Here is a 22,196-nt window from a genome sequence, read left to right as displayed (position 1 = left end):
TCTCATGATTATTAAAGCATTCATAAAAGGCACTGGGAGACAGCAAGAAAAGAGGGGCATTCATCAGCCACAGCAGAAGACAAGATATATGCTCTGAGAATAACACAAAGCACCGCAGGTAAGAAATAAAAAGATGAGGATAAATAATCAAGGTTTCATAAACAAGTAGCTAAGATATAAAAGAACAGACTTGGAGTCAGAAAACCTGCCAGCTGTGGTAGACACATCTCCATGTCTGAAATTGGGAGTGATATTATCTATACCTAACAGGTTTCATTCATTTGACACATTTATCAAGCACTTATTACATGCCAGATACTATTCTACATCATGGGCACACAAATGAACCAAAGTTCCCCCTCTCATGACATTTCCATTCTAGAAGAGACAGAAGAAGAACACATATATACGCATACACATATGTAATATCTAGTAGTGATAAGCACTATCAAGAAAAAGCAGGGAAAAGGGATTTTGCAAGAGAAAGGACAGTCGCTGGTGCAAAGTCCTCGAGTAGAAGAGACTATATGGAATCCAGTACACAATGAAGGGATCAGCTTTAGACAGAAGAGGTAGTAATTCACTGTTAACTGGAGTAGTGAGTGGCAGAGAGGCCGAGAGGTTGTAGATTTTAGTGAAAGGACGATGTTACCTTTTGATTCTCTTTCCTTAATAAAAAAGGGGGCAAAGTCATGAACCAAATATAAGGAGGCAGGAAGCGGTGTTGGAAAGTTGAGGAAAAAAGACCAGCTGTTTAATAATCATCTCCAAACGTGCGAGAGGGAATTGGCTTCTCAGAAAGTGAGAGTAGAAAATGCACTCCACTTGAGATTTGTAAATAATAAATACGCCAATGTCTTAGGTATTAACAATGCCCCCAATGTCTTGGGTATTAACATTTGCAAATTTCTGTGCCTCAAAGAGTACGATAAAGAAAGTCAAAGACAACCCACTGTCTTTCAGTATCTGATTTGCAAATCATCTATCTGATAAGGGACTTCTACCTAAATACATAAAGAACTTAAAAGTTCTCTTTATTCAGTAATTTTTAAAAATTTAATTTAAAAATGGGTAAAGATCTTAACAGAAATTTATCCAAAGAAGATATACAAATGCCAACAGGCACATGAAAAGATGTTCGATATCATTAGTTACTAGGGAAACGCAAATCAAAACCACAATGAGACCCCTTTACACCTGCAGAATAGCTATAATCAAAAACATCATCTAGCAGATGTTGGTGAGGATGTGGAAAAATTAGGACCTTCATGCACTACTGGTAGGCATGTAAAATGGTACATGCAGTTTGGGGAACAGTTGGCAATTCCTCAAAAGGTCAACATAGGATTTCCATATAACGCAGCAATTCCATTCCTCGCTATATAACCAAGAGAAATGAAAACATGTCCACACAAAAACTTATACATGAATAATCAAAGTAGGGTTTAAAATAGCCAAACAGTAGAAACAGTCTAAATAACCCAAAGCTACCAATTGATAAACAGATAAATTAAATGTATTATATCCATATAACAGAATATTACTTGTCACTAAAAAGAAATAAAGTACAGATAGGTGCTGCAACGTGGATGAACCCTAAAAATATCTTAAAAGTCAGTTACAAAAGACTACATATTATATGATTCCATGTATAGGAAGTTTTCGGAACAAATTTATTGAGATATAAAATAGATTAGTGGTTGCCTAGGGCTGTAAGAAATTCAGGGGAGCAGGGTCAGGGTGTGGTGGCTAAAGGGTATGAAGCGTCCTTTAGGGATTATGAAAATTGGTTGTGGTGACAGTTGCACAATTCTATGAAAACACCAAAAGCCACTGAATTGTATACTTTAAAAGGGTGACTTACATACATCTCAATAAAGTTGTAGAAAAGTATTCTGTGTAAGGGGAAAGAGTTCTCAGTAAATACTAATAAAATAACTGAACTGTCAAAATGGCATCTATACAAATGTGTAATCTTAATAATTTTATTGTATCTTTGGAATTAAGTTGGGAAAAATACCAAAATAATTACCTTTTCTACCGAAGACAACTGTTGCTCTAATCCACCACACTTTTTGTTTGCTTCTTCGAAAAGAGTCTTATATTTTTCAACTTGAGACTGTTGCATATGAATTGTTCGCTGCTGTTTCATAAAATCTTCTTCAAAATTTTTTACTTGTAACTTTAAATTCTGAATTTCATCCTCCTGTAGTTATGAAATTATAGATTATGTGAAAAAATTTAAGACTTGGTATCAAACCAAAGCAGAAAACAAAAAGAAGCTTCTTATGTTCTTTGATATTTATACACATTTCATGAAAAACAAATCACAGTCTGTCTTCAAAAACGGAAGTCAAATGTTTTTATTTGCATTTAATAGCTTACACTACCACTTACATGAGAATTTTAATTGTGACAAGAATTTAAGATATTTCAGCTCTGTGAAAATTCATCCCAGAATAAAGTTCAATACTTATATACAATTTTTGAATTCAAAATATAACTATGATTATATCTAAATAAAGCTATTCAAAAAATGTAATTGAAATTGCCCTATAATGTCTTTCAATATTAGAGCCTTTTAAGAGGTTTTTAAAGCTTACCTTTTTATTGCATTCACATGCAACATTATCCAATTCTTCCTGCATAACATGGAGTTTGGCCTTTAGAAATCTGAGCTGTGCTTCTGTGAATTTAAATAATTATATTTACTGAGTTTTGCTTAATCTAAGATGACCTGAAGTGTAGGACCATTACTTTATAAAGAAGAAAATACTCAAGATGGGGAGTCTAATAGGAGATTATCTGTTAGGGGGCACTGCAGGCATAAACAGTCCTAACGTAAAGGTCAATGAGGAATAAATCCACTCAACAGAAAGAAACAATTCACTTAAGTTTGCAGATTGAATTCACGCTCACCAGGGTGATCCAAACTACGTATGAGAATTTAAAGTGGTCTCAGGTCTAATGTCCCTGAGTATCTGACAGACACAGACATAAATCTTCTCTAACAAAACTCAGCTTCAATCCAGCCACTGTGACTACAAAATGTCATTGACTGTAACAAAGATCCCAATTTCTGAGAAGTTAAAATGTAGTACATGTGTTTGTGAAGCAAAGAAATACACTAATATCTTACTGTCTAAGCTTTCTCCCACAAACCTTCAAGATCTATCTTTGGTACTTCAGTGCTAGCAAAAGTTCATTATTCAATAATATCAGCAGTAAATCTTTGAGGTTTATAGGCCCGTAAAGTAAATAAAGTAAAAACTGAACTTAGAATGCACTCGTAAGTCATTCAGTCATTTGTTTAAAAAACACCAAGTGTCTGCTATCACAGTGGAGACTATATGGCATAGTAGGGATATTATAAAACAACACTTAACGTCATGGAACTTATCTTGACGAAACAGTTGGAACTGCTCTGACAAGTCATTAGGACCAATTCCACTAAGCCATACACATGTGACATGTGAAACATAAAGCATCTCCATACACACTTCCAGCTATTTTTAGTGTCCTCAGTGTTACCATGTAGCTGATGAATCACAGTTGTCTCTAACCCTACCTAGGTCTCTGTGGCCTTAACTCTCCTTCCAGTCTCTCATGTAACTCCAGGTGAGTAGGGAATAGAGGGAAATGACAAATTAAAAAATGTAAAGTTGGCAGTAGTTGGCCTCTGAGGGAGAGGAGGAGGAAAAAACAGGAAAGCATGACTTTTTCCATTTATTTTTCTCAGTAACTTTAAACTTAGTAACTCTACCTCAACTCTAACTCAAGAAGCTGAGTGCTCCCATGTCTGGAGGCCCACAGCACTAACCTCTGCTCCCCACTTGACCCTAGCTTTAATCTTACAAAGTAATCTGTGCTCCCAAACTACTTTATGTTTTTCTCCCACATATAACCAAACCGTTCCAAGCAATCATCTGAAATAAGAGAAAATTTTCCCAAAAGGGAAGACACCTAGGCCAAAGATATGAAAAAGAAAACAGAGGGGGGCAAAGTTATAACAGGGCCATGGGACCTGTCACCATGTTCCTCTACCAAGGAATGATCAACATCTTTCTCAAAAGCATCAAAAGAGTCCTAAAGGCAACTTACTGCTCCATTTACCATCCCTTACCACAACTACCCCTAGAAGCTTGATTAGGTTAGTAAATACAGCAAGTACAGAAGTAAATTGCTCCTTTATGACTAGTATGTAGCACAATAACTATTACACATATAAATTGTTATGATTTTTCACAGAATCAGAGAATTTTAAAGATAAACTGACATGGTCTGGATCTGTGTTCCTAACCAAATCACATGATGAATTGTAATCCCCAGTGTTGGAGGTGAGGCCTGGTGGGAGGTGAATGGATCATGGAGGTGGTTTCTCATGAATGGTTTAGTATCATCCCTTTTGGTACTGTCCTCATGACCGTGAGTTCTCCTGAGATCTGGTTTAAAAGCATGTCTCAGCTTCTCAGGAGGCTGAGGCAGGAGAATTGCTTGAACCCAGGAGGCGGAGGTTACAGTGAGCCAAGATCGCACCACTGCTCACATCAGGTGAGATCCCTCACTCCTTGGTTTGGCTGCCACCATGACTGGAAGCTTCCTGAGGCCTTCCCAAAAGCAGAAACTGCCATGCTTCCTGTACAGTGTGCAATACTGTGAGCCAATTAAACCTTTTCTTTATAAATTTCACAGTCTCAGGTATTTATAGCAGTGTAGGAACAAACTAATACATAAACATTATGATCATCTAATACAAACTGCTAAATTTTCAAATGAATAAATTGCTATTACAGAGGGGCTAAAGGGCTTGCCTGTAATCACGGTTGATCGCATTGTAGTTCAGCAGTAACTAGTCCATACTCAACTTACTTTGTTTCAATAGCACAGGAGGCTACTCATAAATTCAGTAATGTTTTCAGTTGACCTAAATTTAGTACTATTATTCTAGTGATATGCAAAGGATGAGTTAATAAGAAAAATTAGATTCATTAGAAAACTCATTTGACTATTTTATCTGATAGAATGTCAATTCATTTGTCCTTTTGCATGTATTAACTAAATAAAATAGAGTAACAGTAAATGAAAAAAATTCAGAAAAACTTTTTTTCAGTATTTTAATCATAAGCAATGGGTATTTTAACTTAAGTCAAAATGTATTCAATCAAACTAGTACAATATAGTCTTTTTTATTTTTACTTCTTATAGTGGAAAATATGAAACATAAACAGAAGTAGGTGAGTTCAATGATCCCCACTTACCTCACTGCCTATCTTTAACAATAACTGACTGATGGCCAATTTTATTTCATCTATAATCCCATTCATTCCTCCCTCCACCACATTCTACTAGATGATTCTGAAACAAACCAAGATATCACAATACATTTTTTAAATTTAAGAAATAGTTTCCCAGTATTTCTTTTTCTAAGTAACTGTGCTATAAAGATAAAAATAAAAAACAAAAGAAAATCTACCTGCTCCAATGTCGTTACTAGCACCAGAAAAAATATCATCTATATATTCTGGTAAGCCTTCTTCCTCCAGTTGCCCTTCAATTTTGCTAAATGTTTCTGCAAGGGAAAAGTCTGAAAAATCCTCTGGAATGGCAACATCGTTGGCAGTCTGTACATCAGAATATTTCAGTTTAACACTAAAAAATAAAAATTAAATATGTATGTACATACACGTGAACAAAATAGGAAGGTAGAAAAGATACATGCCTTTTACCCAAATAAGCAGATGAAAATTATTATAAATTTAAATTTATGGTGAAATCTGTAATTAAAATTTTTAAGGATTATGAGACTACTATTACACATTTTAAATTTATGATGATGTCTACATATGATACTTTCAAGGACTATATTATAAGAGAATTAGCAGATTTCTGGTCTTTATGAATCACATGACCACAGAGCTAGAAAAGGCTTTATGAGGCCAGATGGTCTGGATTTTGCCTCCAAATAAGAGAATACCAAAACTAAGAGTACTGCACTTGGCCTACTAGGTCAAATCCAGCCTGTAGCTTTTAAATTTACATGCCTCTGGAAAAAGACTGTACAAACTGACATCACCCTGGCCATAATTCTGCAAACAGCAAAGAAAAATACCTCTCGAGAAAAAATTACAGAGTGAAGAGCTATTAGCTCAATCAAAGCACATTTTATCCACCCAAAGAAACACATTCTTATTGCGATCAATATTAAACGAAAAGTTGGGTTTGATTTTTTTAATGAAATGGAGAAGACAAAATAAAATTCATTTCTAAGGCACTGAAAATGGGCCAGGCCTAATTCATTGACACAAAAACAGCTTTATGGTTCTGAAAGCCGAATTCACTCTTAAAACCTAAGCAAAGGCTTCAGAATTCTTTAAATTTTAATTTTTTCTGGGTACACTGAAGTTGTACATACTTAGGGGGTACATGAGATGTTTTGATACAGGAATGCAATGTGAAATGAGCACATCATGGAGAAGGGGGTATCCATCTCCTCAAGCATTTATTGTTTGAGTTACAAACAATCTAACTACACTCTTTATTTTAAAAAAGCAGTAAGTTATTATCGGCTACAGTCACCCTATTGTTCTATCAGATAGGTCTTAGGCTTCATAATTCTATTTGAAAAAGCACATTTTTTTAAAAAAAGAAAATGTGACGTCTGAAAACATAGCCCTTTCCAGTTACATATACTTGTACATAGTGTGTATATTCTTTTTTGAAATCTATAGTATAGTTATTTTCTGTTTCTCATCACTTCACTTTACTTTTTCCCTCCCTTTTATTAAAAAAAACAAAACAAAAACCCAAGGTTGGGCGCGGTGACTCACGCCTGTAATCCCAGCACTTTGGGAGGCTGAGGCGGGTGGATCACGAGGTCAAGAGATGGAGACCATCCTGGTCAACATGGTGAAACCCCGTCTCTACTAAAAATACAAAAAATGAGCTGGGCATAGTGGCACGTGCCTGTAATCCCAGCTACTCGGGAGGCTGAGGCAGGAGAATTGCCTGAACCCAGGAGGCGGAGGTTGCGGTGAGCCGAGATCGCGCCATTGCACTCCAGCCTGGGAAACAAGAGCGAAACTCTGTCTCAAAAAATAAAAAAAAAACCCCAAACACCCAAAAAAGTTATTTAAACAAAAGACACAAAAATGAACAAAGAATTTTCCCAGAATTACAGTGCAATTATCAGTCTGGGTAAGTAATGGACACATAAATTTAAAAACTTACTGAGAATAAGAAGAAGGTTGGTACAACCCAATCCCCCCACCTTTGCTAGAAAGCCTCCTATCCCTGGGAGCATCTTGGGTCCCATTTTATGCTTATAATAATAATAACTGTCTTGAATTCCTTCTCACCAAAAACAACAAAATGTAAATTATAATTATACTATAGTCCTATTAAGAGCATGCCAAATCATTCTGTAGCTCAAAAGACAAAATAATGTGTGCACTTTGTCAAATGCTCAAAAACTAGACCACTTAGCCTATTTGGGAGAACTAGGCAGACATAAAAAAAAACAAACAACCCCCCACCCCCACCAAAAAAAACCCTCAGTTGTAGTCACAGTTCTAAGAAAATAACTCACTAGAAATAACATATATAAAAATTTTAAATTTTTGGCTTAATAAACTTTAAATTTTTGGCGAGTTGGCTTAATAGAACAATACAAAGTATCCGCTAATTGCTACAAAACATTTCTGAGTAGAAAATGTTCTAAGTTACTGAATGTGGATAAGATATAAGTGGTGAAAGTTTATGTTTAGGGTATAAAGAGATCTGGAGAAACAGAAAGAGATTAATAATTAAGAATGATGGTATTGTGAATTACAAAACTAAAAAAAGAAATACTTTGAAAACTATACTCTACCTTGAATTTGTTTTCCTTCCTTTATCTGCAGAGTGTAATTTGTTTTCAACCTTCTTTATAGGATCAATGTTTTTGGTCTTTGGCTATATGAAAAGAATTGAAAGTCTTTATTAATTAGAGTCTAATCATTTGCCAAAGAAAGCAATTCAGTAACACATAGAATTGCTATTTTGCTACACAGAAAAACTGCTATTTTCATGGAATTACTAAAAATGTGTTTTCAGGAATATCATAACTATACAGCTGGAAAAGACCTAGATAACACCAGAACCAAGAAATTCAAGGATAAGGAAAATGAGTCCTAAAGATTCAAAGGTATTCAGCCAGCCAGTGGAATATCATTAATAAATCTGGACATTCTGATTCACAGATTTTAATTTTCCTCATCAACCAGTTATTCCCCCAGGCAGGCCTTCGTGCCCTTCGGGTATACATTTCCCTTGGCTTAGGTCTCCATGGGTGGGAAACATAGACCCCAGTACGCTCTATGCCTGGAAGAGTACACTGTAAATATTTAAATAAACAAACACACTTTTCAAATCACCTTCTTTGTATATGAGTATCATTCTTTTCAGTTCTTCTACTAGATTTAAGCTTCAGAGAAAAAATACAAAGCCTCAGTTTACAAAGTCATTTCACCTAGAATTTTTTCCACTGTACCTCCAAATTATTCAGTGAAATTATGAGACAACAAAGGATTCGATTTATTTTATGAGTGACATTTCATAAATGTGTACCTCTGAGTATCAAGGTTGATATTCTATTTCTGTTGAGTCATACCCCTTCTCTGCTTTGTCTAAAAAAGGCTAAAAAATAACCTAAGTTCTACAAAATGTAATTGAACTCACAGAAAGTTTGATTTCATACCTTAGTTTCTGAATGAAGATGAACTATCCCTTCAGATGGTAATGGACCTCTACAGATCAAAAATAAATATTATATATCTGTTAAGATGACACTGAGCTGAGACAATGAAATTCAACAATTATATTTGAAAGGCAAAACACTGAACAATCAAGTAGACTTTGCTATAATTCTGGTTATCCACATGCTAATTTATTTTGAATGAGTACTGTAAACAAGAAAAAATGCTTTGTTTATATAAGTTGCCTTTGAGAAGATACAATATAATGCCAATATTCTTGTAGGAAAATGTAGCAAAAATTTTAATGAATGGAAATTATAAAGAGTGATTATTGGCTATCCACCACAGTTACTCATTTTACAAACAATTCACCACAGGGCTTTTTATTGTGAGCCCACTCAATGTTACTGTTCTTCTAATGCACTTAAACATTTGGTCAGTGCCTGTTTTCCTCATTATACTGTGAACTCTACAAGGGTGGAAATCATGTCTGCCTTGTACAATACTTTATGCCTAGTCCATTTAAAAGCTTATATGCCAGGTACTACCAGCATAAGTATTTGCTGAGCGCATGAATAACTACACCCAAAATGCAATTCGTTTTTATACACAAGGTTTTCAAAATGTATTTGTAGTTTAAAACAAGGAGTATTTATGGAGGTCTGCAAACCATGGCCCACAGGCTGAATCTACCTACTCATTCATTTATCTATTATCTACGGCTCTCTTCACACTATAAAGTTAAGGAGGTACAACACAAACCATACGGCCCACAAATCTAAAGATATTTGCTATCTGTCCCTTTACAGAAAAAGTTTGCCTAACCCTATCTATAATCTTGGTATACTACACAGTGGTATTAGTATCTCTGAAAACATACCATGTTAGCATCCATTATTGCTATAAAGAAACGCCACCGTATCTGCTGAGAACTCCTAAACATTGTAGAGGACATACAACTAAAATTATTTTCCGTCAGATACCTCCCACTGAGATGGTCATGCATAAATTTTTTCAGTATTAAATACAAAGATATACTTAGACAAATACAACTTCTTAACTATTAGAAATATCTCTGGGAAGAAAAAAAGGCTTTCAAAATATGTTAAAAATTACAGAAACTAAAGAATCATTCTCACAAAGGACATGAAAATGTTTCCAAATATTATACAAATTTTAAGTGTCCTCTTTAATCTTCCTCATTTGAAATTAATGTTTGTTATTTCCTTAGTACATTTTCTGTACCTTTCATTCCATTCCCGAACACACATGCACACATATCAGCCAAAGGACATTTAAGGGTTATATGTCTCCATCAGATTTCGCAGTGATATTACTTTGCTAGTGTATTTCTGTCAAAAATGAGCTATTATATGGTCTTCTTACTGTTGTTTAACTCCATGCAACGTTGTTTGTAATGTGATGGAAATGACTGTATGGTAAACCATGCTCCAGGTTGACTGGAAGATATGTATACTGTGTTACTAGAAAACTAAACTCTGGTTTCCCCATCACATTTTTTGACAGAGTCATCCTGAGTGTTGAATACCTATTATAATACATTCTTCCTAACTATACTTTTTTAGGTAGAATATCATTGTTCCAACCTGAAGTGAATGGTTTCTTTATAGAATTATCTCCCATATTCAGCAATTCCCAACTGATCACCAAATGCCATGTTTTACATGGCAAAAGCCATCTGTTCAAACAGTAACAATAAGAGAAAAAACTATCTCATCTAGGTAAACAGAGCATCTTCATCACAAGAACGTCATCTACTGTTAGCATCATTTCAGTTCTTTAGTTTACTGGATAAATGCCATGTCTAATCTTACATATAATCCAAATTTTGGAATTCTGATACTTTAAATATCTTTCTTCAGAGACTATCAATTACATATAATAAGGATAAGTGGTTTCATGTCATATGTACACATAAATATGTATATCAAAACATAAAAATATTTAATTGATGCACTTTAAAAAATACTCAAAAGCAACACACATTAACTTCCTGGAAGTTCAGGTCTGTTTATTCACCAGTGTAATACCAGTAACTAAACCTGACACTAACAGTGTTCAAAAATTTTTTCCTTTGGGTTTGAGATATAATTGATATCTCATACAATGTACTCTTTTTAAGTATACAGTTCAATACGTTTTAGCAAATGCATATGGTCACATAACCACAACCACCGCCAAGACAGAGTATTTCCATCATCTCAAAAAGTTCCATTGTGCTCTTTGTTAGTCCCCTAACCCCTACGCAAGCCCCAGACAACCACTTTGATTTCTGTCACTAAAGTACTACCACTTCCAGAGCCTCAAGTAAGTGGAAACATAGATTACGTAGGTTTTTTAGCCTGGCTTCTTTCACTTAGCAACTATGTTATTATTCTATTAGTAGTTCATTGATTTTTACTGCCAAGTAGTATTCTATTGCATGGATATATCATAATTTGTTTATCTAGCCACCATTTGATAAATACTTGAATTATTTCCAAGTTTTGGTAATTATTAATAAAACTTCTCTTTGGTAATTCTTAAAATTATTAATAATAATAAAATTTTATTAATAATAAAAATTTTATTATTAAAATTATTAATAAAAATTTCCATGCAGTTTTTTTGTGAACGTATGTCTATATTTCTCTTGGGTAAATATCTAGGAAGAGAAATACTGACTCACATACAATAATTATTTTTGAATAAATGAATAATGTACCAATATTTCACAAGTCAAATATACTGCCATGTCAGTAATAAACTTCTCTTTTTCTTCTAAACCCTGTAGGGCTGTGCAGCTCTTACAGCCTGCTTCTTAATCTCGGAATACTGGGAGGTGGGGGACCCATAGTTATTTTAATATTTTTAAAGCCACAGATAATTTTAGTCCATTCTTAAAGTTTCTTTGCCAATAAAACTTCCCCCAAACTAGTGAGTTTCTTCCCTAATTTCAGTCAGTTCTACATGCCATTACATCACCTACAATTCTTTCCAAGATGAATTATTTATTTCTTCACCTGACCTCTCTTTCTCAATTTTAATATGGGTTACTTGTACACTGTCAAGCTTCAAAGGAGAGACTATAACTTTAGTTAGGTCTTTGTCCTGGGCCATTTTATCCAAATAAAAAGTTTTACTATATGCCATTTGAACTGATCCTTTCTCTGAGGAGCCTTAATCCATTGAAAAATTTTATCAGCAGTCATGAAGTCCACATGTTTAGTCTAATATTTGCCTCAAGGCTGAATTTTGATAGGTTTCTGTTCCCGAAAATTTTCTCAATTTTACATCGTAATTCTTGAGGTCTAAAACCAGCTTACTTCTCAACTCCACAGTTACAACAAGGGCAATCGAGTGTGCTACTGTCATGACAGCTACATAGATCAATGGAACACTTATCAAAGTCCAAAAATAGAAACCATATGTCTGTGGTCAACTGATTTTTGACAAGAGTGCTAAGAACATTCAATGGGGAAAGAATAGTCTTCTCAACAAATAATGCTGAATAAATGGCTATCCGTGTGCAAAAGAATGGAGGTTGACTCTTTTATCACAAACAAAAATTAACTCAAAATGGATCAAAGAATCTCAATTTAAGAGTTAAAACCATAAAGCTCCTCAAAGAAATCATGGTCATAAATCTTTGTGCCTCTGAATTAGATAGTCAGGTATTTCCTTTTATTTCTGCTTGCAAATCAGCCACTTCTTTCCCAAATTTGTCTCTTTAAGAGTACATACTGCTAATATTCTGTGTTCCATCCTCTTTCCCCAGAGAACAAGTTCATTAGACCACTGCTGTACCTCCCAAATTACCAGGAATGTCAGTTTTACTACATCCATTGCCACTATGTAACATTAATCCTCTATCTTTCCCCCCTCCAGTATCAGTTTCCTTGCTGGCTCTTCCCTAACTGCTAAGGTAATGCCATACTTCTGAGATTCTGTTACGCAGCATTCCAATCCCAATACCAATTTCAACATTAGCAAAGACAAGCAGGATAGTAATGTGAAAATTCCAGTGACTTCACCGATTCAATGTAGCAGTAGAGAGGGAGAAAAGCTGTTTTTTCAACATGTTCCACACATGGTCACCCAGAGACCAGGCTAGGAGAATTTACCAATTGGAATTCTACTCATCTGCATGGCATGCAAAGTCAGCTGGACATCCACTCACCAATTCTCATCTATTTTGGCTTGGAAGAGATTAACTAAATTTCTATTCATAGCCCACTGACTTGCAACATTTGGTGATCATGACTGCCTCCGCGACAACATGATTTCATAGTTTTAATGACATACGTTCTAAACTTTTCCTGTTTCCTCTCCAAAGTTTTTGAAATGAAGACGAGAATACACATTTCAAAGTAATATTTTGAAAATTACATGAGATAAAGTAGGTAAAGGGCTTGCACTGTATCTGACTGGTATAAGCCCCCTGTAATACATTATTCTTCAAATGATAGATTTACAATGTTACATGCAAAAAGATCTTACATAGTAAAAGATCCATATACATCATTTAAAAAAAAGGTGCTTGAGAATTTAAGTTACTTACCTTAAACTATAACCATCCTTGTCATCACATGATTTCATCTGTGTTGAAAGAGGCCTAGATCGTACTTCTTGCCGATCTCTCTTAAATGAGTAAAGATAGGTCATGTATCATATAGAAAAAAAAAAAAGCCATGAAGATATATTCAAGTGCCACTCTGAACATTCATCATTTCAGATCTGTCTAAGGTTTCCATAATGTAAAGGAACAGAATTCTATATGCCGTAGTATGAAGATAAAGTCTATAATACTAGCTGTACCTTTCATTTGTTCTGGGTTAAAAAATTCCATCCTAAGGGGAAAATGTAAGAATATCAAGACCTTTACATAATATTTCTAACTCCGGCTTCCCCATCTCTTTAGAATCATCCATCTTATACAGCACACAATGGAAATTAGGAGGCACAAAAAATGAAAAAAATAAATTCACTTAATGGGCAGAAAAACTAATATTGGGAAAAACTTCAATATTGAGAAGACTGTGAAAATGCTAAAAATGAACTATCAGTAGTAAACGCTTCTGGCAAAGACACATCAAGAAATGAAAGTGAGGCAAGATGGTAAAATAGAAGCCTACACTGTTCATACCCTCTGCAGGAACACCAGATTTTAACAACTTCCTGAACACAAAAGCTCCATCACAAGAACTGAAAATCAGGTGAGCAATCACAGTACCTGGCTTTAACTTCATATCATGGAAAGAGTCATTGAAGAAGGCTGGACGGATAGTCTTAAATCGCTGACACCACCCCTCTCTGACTCCCTCCTGCAGTGCCTGTGCAGCCTAAAGAGTCTCTGCAGGTTGGGGAGGGAGAGCGGAGTGACTGGGGGACTGGACATTGAACTCAGTGTTGTCCTGTTAGAGTGGAGAGCAAATCATGCGGGGCTAACACAGTACCTACGCATGGAGGAAGCAATTGGAACAGCTATGGCCAGAGGAAAAACTGCCCATCCTACGGGTCAGAACTTGAGTTTCTCAGCAAGTCTCACCACCACAGGGCAAAGTGCTCTGGGTCCTAGATAAACTTGAAGGGCAGTCAAGGACACAGGAATTCCAATTTCTAGTCAACTCCTAGTGCTGGGCTCAGCTCAGAGCCAGAGGACTAGGGTGGGACCTAGAGAGACACCAACTGTTACCTAGGGAGACATCAACTGGGGCACTAAAGGACTCCTTACACCACACCTTCCCCAACACCAGTCAGTGCAGTTTGCAGCAACAAAAGTAGCTTCTGCCTTCTGTTTAAGGAGAGGAGAGCAGAGAATAAAGAGGATGTTGTCTTGCATCTCAGATACCACCTCAGCCATATCTAAACACACCCTGGGCCAAGAGGGAACCTGCTGCCTTAAAGGGAAGGACCCAGTTCTGACAGCATTCATCACCTGCGTACCAAACAGACCATGGGCCAAAAATAACAGCAGCAATGCCAAGGTATTAACAGTATGCCATGGGCCTTTGGTTGAGACACACTGACTTCAGTGGTGACCCAGCACATTCCCAGTGGCAGTGACTACTCTTTCTGCTTGTGAAAGCAGATGGAAAAGTAAAGGGGCCTCTGTTATTGCACCTTATGTATCAGCACAGTCACAGCAGGGCAGGGCACCAAGTGGGCTCTTGTGTTCTGTGGCTTCTGTTTCCCGGAGTTGACTCATAGACAGCATTTCCAGACTTGCCCAGGGACAGAGACAACTCACCCACTGCTCTGAAAGGTGAGTCCGAGACCTGGCAGCATTCACCACAACCTGGTGAATGAAAAGCCCTTGGGCTTCAAGTGAACACTAGCAGTGGCCCGGCAAAACCCTGCTATGAACTAATGGTGGTCGTGATGACAAGGAGAGGCTCCTCTGCCTGTGGAAAGGGAAGGGAAGAGCAGGAAGGACTTTATGTGGTAGTCTGAGTGCCAGCTTAGCCACAAAACACTAGAACATCAGATACATTTCTAAGATTTTTAACTTTAATCTCTGACCCCTAGACAGCATCTGTGGACCCACCCAGGGCTTGGGAGAAGGACACAAACCTGGCTGGCCTCATCACCTGCTGATTGTAGAGTGCAAGGGTCTCAAGTGAACATAGGTGGTAGCCAGGTAGCGTTTACAACAGGTTGTGGGCAAGATCTAGTGCTGTTCTGGCTTCAAGTGTGACCCAGCACAATTCCAGTGGTGCTGTGCAGGGAGGGACTGCTTGCATTGCCATACCCCCAGTTTCAGGCAGCTCAGCACAAAGAGAAAGAGATTCCATTTGTTTGGGAGAAAGTAAAGGAAGGGAACAAGAGTCTCTGCCTGTCACCCAGAGAATTCTTCTGGATCTTATCCAAGACCACCAAGGTCTCTATGAATCTACCAGAACCCTAGTGATATTGGGTAGGGGGCCTAAGTCCCTTCAAATAAATGGAAAGTCTTCTCAAGAAAGATGGGCACAAATAAGAAGAGAATGTGAGGACTATAATACTTAACTCTTCAATGCCTAGACACTGACAAACATCTAAAAGCATCATGATTATTCAGGAAAACATGACTTTGCCAAATGAACTAAGTAAAACACTGGTGACCAATCCTGGAAAAACAGAGACATGTGACCTTTCAGACAGTGAATACAAAATAGCTGTTTTGAGAAAAGTCAAAAGAAACTCAAATAACAGAGAAGAAATTCAAATTTCTATCAGATAAATTTAACAAAGAGATTGAAATAACTGTAAAGGATTGGGCAGAAATTCTGGAGTTAAAAATGCAACTGACATACTGAAAACTGCATCAGCGTCTCCTAAGAGCAGAATTGATCAAGCAGAAGAATCAGTAGTCTTGAAGATACGCTGTTTGAAAATACAGTCGGAGGAGACAAAAGAAAAAAGGATGAAGCCTGCCTGTAAGATCTAGAAAACAGGCTCAAAGGGGCAAATATAAGTGTTACTGACCCGAAAGAAGAGGCAGAAAGACAGACACAGGTAGGAAGTTTATTTGAAGGGATATCAGAGAACTTCCCAAACCTAGACAAAGATATCAGTGTTCAAATACGATAATAGAACACCAAGCAGATTTAACTCAAAAAAGACGACCTCAAGGCATTTAATAACCAAACAGAGATAAACAACACAAAAAGAAGCTCCAATACATCTAGCAGCAGACTTCTCAGTGGAAACCTTATAGACCAAGAGACAGCGGCATGATGTTTTTAAAGTGCCGAAGGGGAAAAAAAAAATCATTTACCTTAGAATAGTCTATCCAGCAAAAATAGCCTTTATTATTATTATATTTTTAAATCTAACCTTGATAAATAAAACCAAATGTTTATTTACACCAAAGAATTCCAACACTGGATCTTTCACATATGAAGGACAAAGTATTATATATATACACACACAGCAAAGGGTGGCAGGGCTGTAACAAGAAAGTTTATAATCTTTAAACATGAAAGAGAATAAAAGAACTTTCCAGAAAAACAAAAGCTGAGGCATTCCATCAACACTAGACCTGTCCTACAAGAAATGCTAAAGGTAATTCTTTAACAGAAAAGAATGTTAACGAGTAAGAATAAATCATCTGAAGGTACAAAACTCACTGGTAACAGTAAACACATAGAAAAATACAGAATATTGTAACACCATAATTGTGTATAAACTACTCTCAAGTAGTAAGACTAAATGATGAACCAATTAAAAATAATAATTACAACAACTTTTTAAGACATAGTACAATAAGATAAACAGGAACAACAAGTTAAAAACTAGGGAGATAAAAGTGTAGAGTTTTTATTACTTTTCTTTTTATATGTTTGTTTATGTAATCAGTGTCAACTTGTCATCAGCTTATATCAATGGCTTACAAGATAATATTTGCAAGCCTCACAGTAACCTTAAGTCAAAAAACATATCACAAAAAAAATAAAAATCAGGAAATTAAATTACACCACAAGAAAAAATCACTTTCAATAAAAAGAAGACAGAAAGGGATACTACAAGACAACCAGAAAACAAATAATGAAATGGCAGGATTAAGTCCTTATTAGTAATAACACTGAATGTAAGTGGACTAAACTCTTCAATCAAAAGATAGACTAACTGAATGGATGATGAAACAAGACCCCATGATCTGTTGCTTACAAGAAACACACTTCACCTATAAAGATATACATAAACTGAAAATTAAAGGGTAGAAAAAGATATTCTACATCAATGGAAACAAACAAAAACGCAGGAGAACCTATACTTAAACAAAATAGATTTCAAAACAAAAACTGTAATAAGACACAAAGAAGGTCATTATATAATGCTAACGGGGTTCAGCCAACAACAGGAAATAATCACTGTAAATATATATGGACACGACACTGGAGCACCCAGATACATAAAGCAAATATTATTTGAGCTAAAGGGAGAGCTAGACCACAATACAATAATAGCTGGAAACCTCAGCACCACTTTTGGAACTGAACAGCTCTCCCAGAAACTCAACAACCATCAGACTTAATCTGCACTACAGAACAAATGGACCCAACAGACATTGCAGAACATTTCATCCAAAGACTACAGAAGACACATTATTCTTCTCAGCATATATATCCTTCTCAAGAAAAGGCCATGTATTTTAGGTCACGAAACAAGTTGTAAAATATTTTAAAAACTGAAACAATATCAAGCTGCTTCTCTGACCACATGAAATAAAACTAGAATAAGAACAACTCTGGAAACTATACAAAGACATAGAAATTAGGCAATATGCTCCTAAATGACCAATGAGTCAATGAAGAAATTAAGAAGGAAATTTAGAAATTTCTTGAAACAAATGATAATGGAAACACAACATACTAAAATCTATGAGATAGATTGAAAACAGTACTAAGAAGGAAATATGTAGCTGTAAGCGCCTGTAACGAAGAAGAATAAAAATTTTAAATAAATGCATTGGTAATGCATCTTTTTTTTTCTTTTTTCTCCAGAGATTCACTCTGTTGCCCAGGCTGTAGTATAGTGGCATAATCATGGCTTACTACAGCCTGGACCTCCCTGGGCTCAACAATCCTTCCTCCTTAGCACTCCAAGTAGTTGGGACTGCAGGCATGCACCACCACATCTGACTAATTTGCATTTTTTTGTAGAGATGGAGTTTCACCATGTTGCCCAGACTGGTCTCAAACTTCTGGGCTCAAATAATCCACTTGCCTTGGTCTCCCAAAGTGCTGGGATTACAGGCATCAGCCATCACATCCAGCCAGCAATGTATCTTAAAGAATCAGAAAAGCATGAGCAAACCAAATCCAAAATTAGCAGGAGAAAAGATGAAAATCAGAGCAAAAACAAATGAATTTGAAATGAAGAAAAGATCAATGAAACAAAAAGTTTTTTTAAAAAGATAAGCAAAATTAGCAGAGTAAACAAAGAAAGGAGATAACCCAAATAAATACAATTAGAGATTTAAAATGAGGCATTACAACTGACACTGCAGAAATTCAAAGGCTCGTTAGTGGCTGTTATGAGCAACTACATACCAATAAATTGGAAAATCTAGAGGAAACCAGTAAATTCCTAGACACACACATACAACCTACCAAGATTGAACCACAAAGAAATCCAAAACCTAAACAGAACTATAACAAGTAACAAGATTGAAGCCATAATAAAACATTTTTCCCAATAAAGAAAAGCCCAGGACCTGATGACTGCACTGCTGAATTCTATCCAGTTTAGAGAACTACTACCGATCCTACCCAAATTATTTCAACAATTAGAGGAGGAGTGAGTACTTCCAAACTCATTTTATGAGGTTAGTATTACCCTGATATAAAACCAAAGACACATCAAAAAAAGAAAACTACAGGCCAGTATCTGATGAATGTTGATGTAAAGAATCCTCAAAAAATACTAGTAAACTGAATTCCATAGCACATTAAAAATATCATTTGCTGTGACCACATGGGATTTACCCCAGGGATGCAAGGCTGGTTAAACATATACAAATCAAACAATGTGATACATCATATCAACAGAATGAAGGACAAAAACCATATGATCATTTCAACTGATCCTGGAAAAGCATTAGATAAAATTCAACATCCTTTCATGGTAAACACACTTAAAAAACTAGGTATGAAATGAACAGACCTCAATATAATACTAGCCATATATGACAGACACACAGCTAGTGTCATACCAAGTGGGAAAAACTGAATGCCTTTCCTTTAGGAACTGGCCCACTTTCACCACTGTTATTTGACATACTACTGCAAGTCCTAACTAGAGCCATCAGACAAGATACAGAAATAAAGGGCATTCAAATCAGAAGGAAGAAGTCAAATTATCCTTGTTTGCAGATGATGTGCTCTTATATTAGGAAAAAACTAAAGACTCAATCAAAAATTATTAGATGTGATAAACTCAGTACAGTTGCAGAATACAAGATCAACATACAAAAATCAGTAGCATTTCTAAATGCCAATTTTCAACAATCGGAAACAAAATAAAAAAGTAATCCCACAAATAAAAAAGTAAGGGCCACAAATAAAATTAAATACCTAGGAGTTAACATAACCAAAGCAGTAAAAGATCTCTACAATAAAAACCATAAAACATTAATGCAAGAAACTGAAGAGGACACCAAAAAATGAAAAGATACTTCATGTTCGTGAATTAGAAAAATCAGTATTGTTAAAATGTCCATACTACCCAAAGCAATCTACAGACTCAATGCAACCCCTTTCGAAATACCAATTGCATTTTCACATAAACAGAAAAAACAATCCTACAATTTATACAAAACTGCAAAAGTCCCAGAATAGCCAAAGCTATGTTAAGCAAAAGGAGCAAAACTGGAGAAATCATATTACCTGACTTCAAACTATACTATCAAGCTATAGTAACCAAAACATCACAGAAGTCGCACAAAAACAGACACACAGACCAATAGAACAGAATAGAGAAAAATCCAGAAACAAATCCATACACCTACAGTGAACTCATTTTTGACAAGGTTGCCAAGAACACACACTGGATAAAGGAGAGTCTCTTCAATAAATGGTGCTGGGAAAACTGAATATCCACATGCAGAAGAGCAAGACTAGACCCCTTCGTCTTCCCACATACAAATATTAAATCAAAATGCATTAAAGACTTAAACCTAAGAATTTAAAACTATGAAAGTACTGGAAAAAAACACTGGGGAAACAGGATATTGGAGTAGACAACAATTTCGTGAATATGCCACAGGCACAGGTAACCAAAGCAAAAATGGACAAATGGGATCACATCAAGTTAAAAAGGTTCTGCAGTGAAGGAAACAATCAATAAGTGAGGAGACAACCATAGAATGGGAGAAAATATTTGCAAACTACTCATCAACAAGGGATTACAAGGCAGAAAATATACACAGCTCAAACAACCCTATAGGAAAAAAATCTAATAATTCAAAAATGGGCAAAAAGATCTGAATAGACATTTCTCAGAAAAAAAATACAAATGGCAAACAGGCTTTAAAAAACGTGTTCCACATCACTGATCATCGGAGAAATGCAAATCAAAATTACAATATCATCTCACCTCTGATAACATGGCTTATATCCAAAAGACAGGCAATAACAAATGCTGGTGAGGATGTGGAAAAAGGGAACCCTGGTACACTGTTGGTGGGAAGGTAAATTAGTACAACCACAAAGGAAACAGTGTGGAGGTTCCTCAAAAAATTAAAGTTATCATATGATCCGGCAATCCCATTGCTGGGTATATGCCCCGAAGAAGGGAAATCAGCGTTATCAAAGAGATACGTGCACTTCCATGTTTGTCGCAGCACTATTCGCAACAGCCAAGATCTGGAAGCAACCAAAGTGTCCACGAACAAATGAACAGATAAATAAAATGTGGTACATATACACAATGGAGTACTGTTCAGCCATAAAACATAACGAGGCCGTGTCACTTGCAAGAACATGTATGTAACTGGAGGTCATTGAGTGATATAAGCCAGGCACATAAGACAAGCTTCATATATTCTCACTTATTTGAGGGATCTGAAAATCAAAACAACTTAACATATGGAGATAGAGAGTTAAGCATGATTACCAGAGGTTGGGAAGGATAGCGGGGGATGCAGGGGAAGGAGGTAAGGATAATTAATGGGTACAAAAAATACAGTTAGGAAAAATGAATATTATCTAGTATTTGATAGCACACAGGTTTATTATAGTCAAAATAATTGTACATTTTAAAATACTAAAAGAGTATAATTGGATTGTAACACAAAGGATAAATACTTGAGGGATGGATACTCCATTTTCCATGATGTGATTATTACACAATGCATGCCTGTATCACAATCTCATTACCTCATAAATATACACACTTACTATGTAACTACAAACATTAAAATTTTAAAAAGAGAGTAAACAAAAATTAAATATGAGAAACCTTCTATTGTTTGCTTCTGCAGGGGTGGGAATCCACTCCCAACCCCTTTCCTAGCTTGTCTCAGCTTTCTATTATGTTTTTTATTTACAGGGGGAAATGTAATAAATCTGTCATTCTACTATAATGTGGGGTCCTTTTGTACAAGTACTTTCCTGCTCTTCAGACACTGGCAAAAACTAAAAGATTAAATAAAAAATATTTTTAGTAAAACATTTAATTATAAATCTAACTAGCAAATCTGTAGCCGTTATCAAAATATGTAACTTTAAATGTTATGTATGATACACTTCTTATTCCTTAACAAATAATCATTGATTTGTATAAGGCATTAAGATAAAATATTGCCTAGGTTTTCTTCCCTGGTTCCATCAACTCCATTTTGGGGGATAGGGAAGGCAGAAATTAAGAATTAAAATTAGGTAAGAACTGGTGAAAAGTTTGAAAGTAGACTCTTTACTCCTCTAAGGAGAGTTACTCTAGCCTATCAATTAATAATGGTAATTTACAATGAGAATTTAG

At 35.8% G+C, this 22,196-nt stretch overlaps 2 protein-coding genes across 37 annotated transcripts in view; one reads left to right on the top strand and one right to left on the bottom strand.

The window, feature by feature from the left end:
* MNS1 (meiosis specific nuclear structural 1) overlaps positions 1-2,548 on the top strand; it is a 38,803-nt gene extending 36,255 nt beyond the window's left edge. The window contains exon 11 of the mRNA XM_078333224.1: positions 18-2,548. The gene's annotated coding sequence lies outside the window, so the exon portion shown is untranslated. The remainder of the gene's footprint in view (positions 1-17) is intronic.
* The window catches only part of TEX9 (testis expressed 9), a 145,549-nt gene that overhangs the window by 21,651 nt on the left and 101,702 nt on the right, over positions 1-22,196 (bottom strand). For all 36 annotated transcript variants that reach the window (XR_013520629.1, XR_013520631.1, XR_013520630.1 and 33 more), the window contains 6 exons: positions 13,294-13,373; positions 8,735-8,783; positions 7,868-7,950; positions 5,474-5,649; positions 2,604-2,686; positions 2,033-2,206 (listed from right to left, as the gene is read on the bottom strand). Coding sequence is in view for 8 of the 36 variants with exons in the window: in XM_078333227.1 (XP_078189353.1) it covers positions 2,033-2,206; positions 2,604-2,686; positions 5,474-5,649; positions 7,868-7,950; positions 8,735-8,783; positions 13,294-13,373 (645 nt within the window). In the remaining 28 variants the exon portion in view is untranslated. The remainder of the gene's footprint in view (positions 1-2,032; positions 2,207-2,603; positions 2,687-5,473; positions 5,650-7,867; positions 7,951-8,734; positions 8,784-13,293; positions 13,374-22,196) is intronic.

The sequence above is a fragment of the Callithrix jacchus genome, chromosome 8, assembly GCF_049354715.1.
Source record: "Callithrix jacchus isolate 240 chromosome 8, calJac240_pri, whole genome shotgun sequence".
Lineage (NCBI taxonomy): Eukaryota > Metazoa > Chordata > Mammalia > Primates > Cebidae > Callithrix > Callithrix jacchus.
This window is presented reverse-complemented; position numbering and strand designations above follow the sequence as displayed.